Here is a 12,191-nt window from a genome sequence, read left to right on the forward strand (position 1 = left end):
ATTTTAGGGTTTGTGAACCCATATGGTCTGTGTCACAACTATTCATCTCTAGTGCAAAAGTAGTCATAGATAGTAAGTAAGCAAATGGGTGTGATTGTATTGCAGTCACACTTTATTTACCTTACCAAGTTGTGGGCAGGATTTGGCTCACAGGCTCTAGTTTGCCGATCCTGATTTATGAAATGAAGCAAGTGTTAGTTAAGCTGGGGTATCACTTAGACAGAAGACTGTTCAGAGTGCTTTTCCTCTGTCTCTAAGAAAGTCCTAAGTAAATTTTGTTTGTAAAGTAACAATCTCCTAGTTTGGAATAAAGTGGGAAGTGGAACAGTGTTAATTTCACAACAAATAAGGACTTTTAGATTGTAGTTTTTGTAAATAATAGGTTGAACATCTGTGATAATTATTATCCCCAATATTAAGTGCAAAAGAGCCTATAACTTACTATCGTGTAAGAATTAGGATGTGTTACAACCAGAAGAAAAATAATACAGGCAACAAATATTTGTAATTGAATGCTGAGAGTTCCAAAAGATTATGGTTTGCTAAGAGAAAAGAATTAGAGTAGAGTACAAGTCTTAATGCTAGGATTCTCTGATATATCATCAGGTTCAACACTTTGAAAATATGGAATTCTTAAAACAACTAGCTTTAAAATTGCATTACTGATAACATAGCCTCTTCCACTTCAGTTCCAGACCTTCAAAGTCTATTCAGAGAAACTCAGTCCTCAACAATAAAATTCTGTGAGTGCTTTCTCACAGAGCACCTGCCCAGTAATAATAAAGTATTTGTCATCCTTGCAGTACAGTTTCATGGTCTCCAATTTCTCCCTATAAACATCTGCAGGTTGGTTAAGAGCCTGAAAGATAAACCTTTGTTATTATTATGGAATATTGCCAAGGAAGAATTCCCTACTCCAGCCAGTTTTCTTCATAGAAATATCTGTCACATGTGTTTTATTTGTCATTTATGAAGAATAAGATTGAATTTAGATTGTATCGTATATTGCATGCCATCCTTTTTTATCATTTTTGCAAAATCAGCTATGTTAAAGCTTTTAACCTTATCTGTTTTGTGTCTTGGGACATGTGCTTAATTAAAAAGCAACTTATTCAGAGTTCAGAGTTTTCTTAGTTTGACTTTTCCCCCATATAACAGTATTAAGATTTATCCATAAACACCTGTCCCATTGTAGTGCTGTATTCCCCATTAGACCTGAACTCTATTGGGAAGACTATGGAGAGATCACGTTAAATGGGTTAGGATATTGTAGTAATCATGTAAACTGATTTAGGCATGGTTTTATCCCTTTGTGATAGAAAGGGTATTTAAAAACTGAAATGAGTTGGATGACTGAAGTAGTTGGCTTTTAAAGTTCTTTACAATGGAGGTTCCAGGGGCCTTTGTTAAAGGAAGATACAGTGATCTGGTTTCCTCCTGCAGTATGGGCTCTTCCTTCTCTTTTCTCAGTCTCCAGTGCTCACTTGTCCTTTCTGGCTGGACTTCTGAATGTTGGGAGTCACCTGAGGCATGATATCTTGCTTCCTTGACCCAAATACCATCTGATGGCTCCTAGATTTTTACCACTGGCCTTGGTCATCTTCCTGGGCTTCAGATTGGTACATCAACTGACTACTGGGCATCCCTAACCAGTTGTCTAATAGGTATCTTGAACACATAAAACACTAAACACACAACTTTTTATATCCATTTGCCCTACTGTTATTATCCTCCAAACACATAACAACTTTCTTTTTAGTCATGTTTTACACCTCAGAAAATAACGCCACTTTCTGCCCAGTAGCACAAGCTAAAAACCAGTTATCTTGTTCCACACATGTAAATTCATCAGCAAATCCTGTATCTTTACTTCCTAAGTGTCCCAAACCCTGCCACTTCTCATTATATGTACTCCCAGTTTCCTAAATAAAGCCTCTTTATTCTTTGCCTGCACTATTGCAATAGCTTCCTAAGCTTCCAATCATGTGTTCGGAAAATCCATTCTATTCCCAAGCAGCCAGAGTATTAAAAAACATAAATCACAAGAGTTTGAGACCAGCCTGGCCAACATAGTGAAACCCCATCTCTAATAAAAATACAAAAATTACTGGGCATGGTGGCAGGCGCCTATAATCTCAGCTGGTTGGGAGGCTGAGACAAGAGAATCACTTGAATCCAGGAGATGGAAGTTGCAGTGAGCCAAGATCATGCCATTGCACTCCAGCCTGGGTAACAGAGTGAAACTCCACCTAAAAAAAAAAAAGAGAGAGAGAGAAAGTAAAACATAAATCAGATACATCTGTTCCTTTTTCATAATCTCCAAAGACCTCCCATTGTCCTTAGAATAAAATCCAGATTATTTACCAAGACCCTATATGACCTGATGCTCATCTGCATTTAGTGTCATTTCTTGCAACTTTTCCCTTACTCACCGTGCATCAGGTAGATTGGCCTTCTTTGCTCAGAACCACCAAGCTTTTTCTCGTCTGGGGCTTTTGCACCTTTTGTCTGGAACACTCTTCCAGAGCACTGCAGGACTGACTGCTGCTTTTCATTTATGTTGCACCTCAGCTGCCCTATATAAAAGGACAACACCCTTTCCCCTAACACTCCCTATTCCTTCGACTCTTTAGCTTATCCCTAGCATTTACCATCTGGCCTGTATTTAATTGGGTCGGTTTGCTTGCTCTCTCTCCTCTCTTATTTGATTCAGACTGGTTACAGAGATTTTAGCCTGGGAAAATGAGTCTAGTAGCAGCCCCTGAAGGAAATGATTGTCCATCAGTATATGGTTAGGAGATGTGTTAGGCAGCGGATGATTGTTTGACCAGCTCATTGGCTCAGGCATATGCAACTCAGTCCTCCTGTTTGCTACTTTGTACCCATTCCTATCACACAGATGGACCATTTTGATCTTTTCATTGCTCAAGAGAAAACTCAAAACAACTTTTTCTAAATGCTTGGATACAGTTGTTGAGACAAGAAGGGTTGAATTGTCAGCTAGCTCTCTGTGGACCATCAGGAATCCAGATATGAAAACTGGTGTGTAAAAGTTGTCTGTAGAAGTTTAGACATCTGGTTCAATCCTGGAGCTGCCTATCTCTCACAAAATATGTTTGTGGTTTCTAGGGTGAAATTCTGTATGGTTAGGAAAATAGAGAAGGTCAAAGAGGTAGTTAGGCAGAAGAAATCTGCTTTCTTCATTTGACTACTATGTAAAAGCTCTGAACTTTTCTATTTCTGGTCCTTTGAAAGATACCCCTTGTCATGTGAAAGCTGTTTTTATAATTCACTTTGCTTAGGTTGCACTAGTTTGCAAAAGGCCTAAAAATAAGGACTGGATAGAGTTTATACCCACTATCCATGGCTTTAGAATGACCAAAGCTAGGCTTATTTAAACCCAGATATAAGACCCAGGACATGAGATCACAGAAGTCTCTCAACAGAGGCCACAGTATAGAAGTGAAAGCAGAATAATTCTGCAGAAGAGTTATCCTTTGCATTATCATGGCAACTGCTGAATTCCGGAATCACGTGGGGAGCCTGGGGCTGCCCTCCAGTTACTCCAGGGCAACCCTGGCAAACAACCTTTGCTGCTGCTACTGTTCTTGAAACGGGAATGGCAGATTTGTTTCCCATGCAGTTCCCCTATGGTAAATCCCATTTTATGAGCAAAACTTCTACCCCACTAGGGCTCATATCATGGAATTACACCAAAAAAAAAAAAAGTATTCTTCCTAAACAGCTGCGATCCAGTTATACCTAACATTACACATTAGAGTCACCATGTTATTTTGGCCAGCTCTCAGCATTTCTCACAGTCCTCCATACAGATGATCCTCAACTTACACTGGTTCAACGTCCAGTTTTTCAGTTTTACAATTGATTTATCTAAACGTAACCCCGTTGCAACTAGAGGAGCATCAAGACTTACAGTGGTTCAAATTGCAGCTTTCGACTTTACGATAAGTTTATTGGGGCATTAAATGCATTTTTAATTTACAATATTTTCCACTTAACAACAGGTTTATTGGGATGTAACCCATCGTAAATTGAGGAGCATCTGTACTTGGATTTCATCTTTGTTTTGATACTATTTGCAACTCTTTTACCTAAGAAAATTAGCCTACTGTGATAATTTAGACTAATAACTACTGGAATCTGTCTTGACAGGTTTTCAGATATTTAAAAAATATACATATACCCTTCCACTTCCAAAAGCTTTTCTTCCCCAATTTTAATCCATAATTTTATGTATCCATTCAGCATTTTTTATCCTTCAGAACAACACTGCTTTGTTTTCATGAAATCTTGTATTGGTTTCTTATGTACTTTTATCACTAAATGCACTTAGGCTGTAACTCAGCTCTTTGTGCCAAGGCTGACTTTTCATATCGTCATTAATAATTCATAAGCTCCATAGAATTACTCTAGACCTTTTTAACCAAGTAGCTTGAATTTTAACACACCTAGTGTCATTTCAGCTTCTAGTTAAAAAAAAAAAAAAAAGATTCAGTGACTAGCCTTGCTGTCTCAGGAGACCTTGAATAAGAATTTTCTTTTCTGTATCTTGTTTCTAGTTCAAGATGCCTGAAAAGCCTAGAGTGTAGAAATGCTGCCTATCAGAAGTAACAAAATTAGGCCAATTAAGCGGTCTCACAGAGTGACAAGCACCATAGAGGTCAGAGAAGGAACTTTTCTGTCAAAACTCATCACAGAAGCCTCCTAAGGGTAGCACTCAAAGCTCCAAAGACACCTGGGAGGCTCCTAGATCAGTTACTAAACCGCATGCACACTCCTTTGTCTCTCGCTGGGCCCAGACCTGCAGAATCCACCGGGCTGCACTGGCTATGGGAACATGCACTGACTCTTCTGTAGTCTTCACATTTATTTCCCCAAAGAAGCTTCGCTTAAAATTTTGAGCCAAGTCTCGGAATAATGAAAATTTAGTATGTATTTTTCAGAGCTCCAAGTCAATCTGGTTGGGGTTAGATTGCTTGCTTGCTTGCTTGCTTGCTTGCTTTTTTTCCTGTCTTTTCCTTCTCTCTGTCTTTCTCTTTTAAGTTAAGAGATTTGGGGTTTTTTTCTGGGAGGGGGAGGCTTTTCTCCTGATTTCATTCCTCTCAATTTCAATTTTTTAAGTCCCTTTGGGATCAATACTCATAAAATAAAACAGCTTGTCTCATCTGCTTCATTATAATCAAGTAGAATCTGTCTTCTTTCCTAATAGATGTTTTTAAACACTAGTACATCTAAAGAAAAAAAAAGAGGTCATTTCCCTTACAAATTTGTGTTTTCATTAAATGAGGTGTTCTTGAAAGATAGAATAATTTTTCAGGCCCTCTGATGTGTATAAAACCACTGCACAGAACCATTATAGATTTTGAGAAGGAAGAGGAATACAAGAGGACTTTGTTCATCTGGGACTAGAATTTCTAAATTAACCAAAATGAATCATTCTCTGTATTTGAGTGCAGCTGATTCCACTGGAAATGTATTGATGAGACTGATTGTTGCATTTCACAATTGTATTTTACTTGTATTTGTAATTATGTCACAGCAACTTTCTGATTTTTTCAAATCATTGTCTTTAATCAAGTCTTTTTTTCTGTTTAGGGAAATAGCACCCCCAAAAGACAGGGTTGCAGGCTCATTTTACTTGATGATTGTTTTAGGGCAGTGCTTCTCAGACTTTTAATGTGCATACGAATCACCTTCGTATCCTTTTTAATCTTCAGATTCTGAAATAAGTCAGTAGTGAGTCTCTGGATCCCTTTTTCATTTTTATTTTTTTTGATACAGGGATCCCACTTGTGGCCCAGGCTATAGTGGAGTGGCACGATCTCAGCTCACTGCAGCCTCTACCTCCCAGGATCAAGTGATTCTGCCCAGCTCACCCTCCTGAGTAGCTAGGACCACAGCACCTGCCCCCATACCTGGCTAATTTTTAAAATTTTTTGTAGAGACAGTGTCTCACTATGTTACCCAGGCTGGTCTTGAACATCTGGGCTCAAACAATCCTTCTGCCTTGACCTCCCAAAGTGTTGGGATTACAGGCGTGAGCCACCGCACCCAGCTAAGATCCTGCATTTCTAGCAAGCCCCCAGTGATGCCATTGCTGCTGGTCCACATATAAATTTTAAATAGCAAGATTTCAGAATAACTTTACTTTAAAATTTCAAATGTAATAATTCTGAAATTGGAGGGTAAAGGTTAGAATTAAATAGGTTAGTTGTAAGGACCAACCTATTTAATTGAATTCCAAGGGTGGAATTAAATAGGTTCTAGGGACAGGTCAGTGATTGAATGTGTACCTTCAGAAAGCAGATCTGATGGTTCACATGCTGGTAGATACATCCTTTGTACAAACGTTGCTTTCTTTGTGACTTCTCCACTATTTTAACAGCAAACTAATAGAGAGATTAGGTTCAAATTCCTTGAGGATGGAGATAGTTTATTTACTATGTTCCAATCTTTACATGCCTAGAGCCTAGCATATTCCCTGGCATTTAATCCATGGCCAGTTACTGCATTGAATTGAATCAAATAGGACTGATTGAACTTCACTGGAACAATATAAGGAAACGATCCGGTTTTGGACCTTTAAAGTCATTTGTTTCCCTTTAAGTGATTTATACTGTTTTTATATACAAATTGAAAATCAAGCTGTCAGTAATTGATTACTAATTTCAGAGTTTTTTTTAAGTCATATTCTCTTAAAATACAACATGAAAAAATAAAATATAAATACAAATTAAAGATAATGAAGATTCAAGAATCTCAAAGCTGTTATATTCCTAGGAATAATAAATGAAATTCTACCTCCAATAAGCAGACTTTGGCAATCATTTATTATTTAAGAATTTTATTCTAGGGGTATGAGGGAAGGCATTCCTAGACTATTTTGGCAGATTCTAACCTATTCTTCTCACTTCTCAAAGAGTACAGTTTATTCTTGATCTTCAATAAAATATGCAAATCCAAAATATTGTAGTGTATTTGCAACCTACACAGATTTCAATAAATTATTGTATCAATCTCAGTATTACACAAATAAAACTTGAATGCTATTTTTCATTCTTTTCTTTTGGTATTTTATTTTGCTTCTTTTATTCTTTAACAGCTTTATGTAGATGTAATTCACATAGTATATCGTTTACCCATTATAAATCTACAGCTGACTTTCAGTATACTGAGAGTTGTGTATCCATCACCACAATCAATCTTAGAACATGTTAATTACCCAACAAAGAAATCCTGCACCACTCAGCCATTACCTTTACTTCTTCCCTCTTCCTAGCCCTCATCAACCACTAATCTACTTTTTGTCTTTATAGATTTGTGTCTTCTGAATATTTCATGTCAGTGATATCATATGTGGTCTTTTGTGACTTGCTTCTTTCACCTAAAATAGTGTTTTCAAAGTTCACCCATATTATAGCATGTATCAGTTCTTCCTTCCTTTTTGTGACTGAATAATATTTAATGATATGGCTATACCACATTTCATTTGCTGGTTTTTAGACATTTAGATTGTTTTTACCTTTTAGCTGTTGTTAATAATTACTATAAACATTTGTGTACACATTTTGGGGCGGAAATATGTTTTCATTTCTCTTGGATATATATCTAAGAGCAGATTTGCTGAGTCATATGGTAACTGTATGTTTAACTTCTTGAGGACCTACCAGATTGTTTTCCAAAGTGGCTCTACCATTTTACATTCCCACCAGCAGTCTATGAGGGTTCTAATTTCTCCACATTCTCTTATTGATTGTCTGTCTTATTGATTACAGCCATCCTAGTGGTATCTCACTGTGGTTTTGATTTGCATTTCCCTGATTACCATTAATATTTCCCAGTGATTTTGAGAATCTCTTCATGTGCTTGTTGACCATTTGTATGTCATCTTTGAAGAAATGTCTATTCAGATTCATTGACCATTTTAAAATTAGGCTTTGTCTTTTTATTCTTGAGTTGTAAGAGTTCTTTATATATTCTAGCTATAAGTACTTAATAAGTACTTAAGATAAATGATTTGCAAAAATATCTTCCCATTCTGTGGGTTCTCTTTTCACTCTCTTGGTGGTGACTTTTTTCTTTTTTGTTTTTGTTTTTTTTTTTTTTTTTGACACAAAATCTTTCTCTGTAGCCCAAGCTGGAATGCAGTGGCACTATCTTGGCTCACTGCAACCTTCGCCTCCCAGGTTCAATTGATTCTCGTGCCTCAGCCTCCTGAATAGCAGGGACTATAGGCGCATGCCACCATGCCCGGCTGATTTTTTGTATTTTAGTAGAGATAGAGAGTCTTCAATTTTGATGATTCTAATTTATTTTTTCATCTCTTGCTTGTGCTTTTGATGTTATATCCAAGAAACCCGTGCCTAATCCAGTATCTTGAACATTTACCCCTATGTTTTCTTCTAAGAGTCTTATAGCTATACTCATATTTTCGTCTTTGATCAATTTTGCATTAATTTTTGCATGTGGTATTCTTTTACTTTTTAAGTGCTGTGATCTTGGCTACCATGCAAGTCTGAACAGAGCCCTAAGAACATATCTCTCTGCGGAATACAACCTTGAAACCTCCAGACATGAAGGCTTAGACATTATCGAGAATGCAGTTGATAATTTAGAGCCCAGGAGCGATAAGCAGAGATTCATGGAGATGTACCCTGCTGCATTCTGTCCACCAATGAAGTTTGAGTTTCAGTCTCACATGGGTGATGAGGTCAGTAATTGATCATTTTTTAAATAATGAATTGTCTCTTCACTTATATTCCTCCTCACTTGCTATAATCTAACAGTTGTAATAATTCCCAGTTGTTTCCTCTCTCCTGTCCTTGCAAAGGCTGTTATAACACTAAGATCAGCCACTATCACCTTTTAAAGCCAATGTCAAACACTCAAATACCCACAGAGTCCAAACAGATAAAAGCTGCAGATTTGCCTTGTACTAAGCTGTCCCAGAATAGAAAGTTTTTGTTCCACCTCAAGACATTTTAATTTAATGAAAAGGAAGACATTTTGCAGGTTCAATAGAATCTGTCTGATGGCTTCTTATAATCCTGATTTAAAGATTCTCATAAAGAAAAATAATTGTATATGGCAGGAAAATGAAAGAAAGAAAAAAAGTGCAAAACTTTTTTTAAGACTCAAGTTGGCTCCAAAGCTATAAAATGAACACTAGAAATTATGACTGTTTTATATTCTTTATATGAATTCAACTTTCTATCCTTTTTTTACCAAAAAGTGCATTTAAACTGATGATGAGTTACAGTTGTCTGTATTATTGTCTATGGACAGGAGAAAGCAAAAAAAGCCAACTAGTGGAGCCTGCTGTGTAGCACTTGGTGTCTCAGCTGCACACAACAAAACTCACAGATAAAAACTCAGTCTTAACTTACTGTGGTGATAGTCTGTTTTTCAAAATAGATGTAACTATAAGATCATGGAAGAATTCTTTAATGTCATTTTTTTCTGAAATACCAAGTATTAAGACATATAAAATATATACATGTTTTTATGTATATTTTATATATATATTTTTATATATATGTATATATATGTATATACACTCTCACACACACACACACACACACACACACACACACATATACAGTGTACCTGCTGAATTTCTAATTGGATTTTATATGTGTTTGATAGAAATGGTAAGAAGTTTTTAAGCCAAAAGCACATGGATTTTGACAAGCAAGATGAGTAGCTTATCCCATCTTTCCAAAACCAAATTGTTGCTGTTTCAATTTTTCAGCTGTGGATATATTAAGCATGGTATGTTAACATATCACAGACAAATGACATCAGCTGAATGTTAATAATTTTATTATTTTAATAAAGTAAGTTGTTTGCCTTTTTTTTTTTTTTTGACCAGTTCTGCTAAGGAGCAGTGGTAATCTCTCCAATGTTTTGGGAACTCCAAAAAAGGGACGCCCATCAGCCAAGAGCATTTCAAAAACAAGGCAGATAAGAAGAAATTGTTTCTGGTGCAGTGTTAATAATGCTCTAATTTTGAACTTACCCATAATTGAGATCATGGCCAAATATCTTCTGTCAAAACCTAAGATAAGTGGCCTCTTGAAGTTCATGGTGAATCATGAAATTTGGCTGATATTGGTTAGGGAAGCCATATTTGAAAGATGCTAAAAATAGCCATTCACATTTTCTGAGTTTTTCTCTATGCCAAGCACTGTTCTAAGTTCCTTGTCTACATTGTCTCCTATCATTCCCAGAGCAGACCTGTGATACAGGAATTCTTATCCTCATTCTACAGATTAGGAAACTGAGGTTTTATAACTGATCACAGTCACCTGGCTAGTAGGGGACAGGGCTGGCATTCAAGTACAACTGTCTGACTCAAGAGCTCAGACCCTAACCATTAGACTCTGCTGCCTTCTCTACATATGTCTGTATGGTCCACTTGAATCATCCTCTGCCTCTGCACAATAGTCATTCAGAATTCCACAAGTGAAATTTCAGCATCAGAGCTCCATTTCAGGAACTGCCCCATTCTTACCACAGTCCTTCCTGCAGCTGCCATCTTCCCAGTCATAGCCAGGCCAAGCAGCTGCATTCTGCTATTACAGCTTATATAACAACTCCATATGTACAAGTGAAGTTTTGATGTGCCTGTTAAAAGTAAATACGTAATTGGAACCTTGAGAGGATTGGTGTGATTCATGTGTCATTTAAATAAGAGAGCCATGCTTCTGGAGGCGGGTTGATGGTGTCCTGTTGTAACTGTGGTTTCTGATTCTCCATCAGGTGTGCCAGGTCAGTGCCCAGCAGCCAGTCCAGGCAGAGCTTATGCTGAGGTACCAACAGTTGCAGTCCCGCCTTGCCACGCTCAAAATCGAGAATGAAGAGGTAAGCATGCATTCATCCTGCGTCCCCAGTAATCTGAATTCAAGTATAACTGGAAGGCATTCTCACATGACCTAGGCATATTTAATATTCAAGATGCAGTCTTTTCATCATGCATTTCCTGCTCTTAGGGTTCCTGTAGTATTCTTTGTAGGGGATAAGTGCAAAGATTCTGTATTCTACCATAGATGAATATTTTACTAGACACTCACAGCATATACATGTAAACACAATTTTTTAATCTTAAATTGTAATTCATACTGAAAATAGTTCCTATGGGTTATTAAAGTCAACATATATATCCAAAAAGACACAATTCTGTGTACAATGGAACTTTTGACTAACATGTTTATTTATTTTTTTAAATATTTTGTAGAGACGGGACCTCACTATGTTGCCCAGGCTTGACTCAAACTCCTGGTTTCAAGCAGTCTTTCTGCCTTGGCCTCCCAAAGTGCTGGGATTACAGGCATGAGCCATTGTGGTGCCTGGCCCACAGTGGGCCATGTTAATTTAATCCTAACTTTAAAAATTCACTTTTTTTTCCTATGCTTTCCTATATTGTCTAAATTTTTGGTACTGAACATGGCATTACTGATATAATTAGAACTAAATCATATTTTCAAATAGCACTTGAATGAGGATAGAAAATGTTTATTTGCTGGCATTAGTGTATTAAATAAATAGAATATAAAATATAAATTATCAATATATGTTGAGCTGGGAAGCAGTTATACAGTTCAGCTGCCTGTTTCTGAAATTAACTTACTTGAATCCACATTCTCCTAAAATAAAGATAGAAACCACAAATGTTTCTTGTGTTAGTCAAGGCTCCCAGTTGTAATTTACAGGAATCCAAATCAAACTTACTCAAGTTAAAAAGTAAACTATTTATCAGTGTTTGCAGTATCCTCAGACATCATTGGATTTGTGTTCAAATGATGTTGCTGGGACTCTCTTTTTGTCACTTTGAAGTGATTTCTTCATGTGTATTGGTAGTGTCTTGGGGACAGATGCAGAACTATGTGGTCCCTTTTAAAGCTTGCCATCCCACTCCATCCCAGCATCCTTGTCTCTCAATTAGGACTGGCTCTTCACTGACCTGGCCAAAGTCATGCATACTTCAGGACAAACCATTACGTCTATGAAATGAGATTCTGTAATTGGCCAACCTGGGGAATTGCGAATTCCAACAGAAATATTGTATTTCTAAAAACAGATAATTCCCAAAAAGAAAGGATTGTGGAATAGATGAGAAAAAAACAACTCACAATGATAAAGTATATTATCAAAATTCACTTTCATACCCT

At 36.9% G+C, this 12,191-nt stretch overlaps 1 protein-coding gene across 2 annotated transcripts in view; it reads left to right on the forward strand.

Annotated features, from left to right (window-relative positions):
- SRGAP1 (SLIT-ROBO Rho GTPase activating protein 1) overlaps nucleotides 1–12,191 on the forward strand; it is a 321,930-nt gene that overhangs the window by 226,047 nt on the left and 83,692 nt on the right. For both annotated transcript variants that reach the window (XM_074402841.1, XM_074402840.1), the window contains exons 7-8: nucleotides 8,510–8,731; nucleotides 10,783–10,884. In XM_074402841.1, the coding sequence (XP_074258942.1) occupies nucleotides 8,510–8,731; nucleotides 10,783–10,884 (324 nt within the window). The remainder of the gene's footprint in view (nucleotides 1–8,509; nucleotides 8,732–10,782; nucleotides 10,885–12,191) is intronic.

This window comes from Saimiri boliviensis, chromosome 7, assembly GCF_048565385.1.
Source record: "Saimiri boliviensis isolate mSaiBol1 chromosome 7, mSaiBol1.pri, whole genome shotgun sequence".
Taxonomy (NCBI): domain Eukaryota; kingdom Metazoa; phylum Chordata; class Mammalia; order Primates; family Cebidae; genus Saimiri; species Saimiri boliviensis.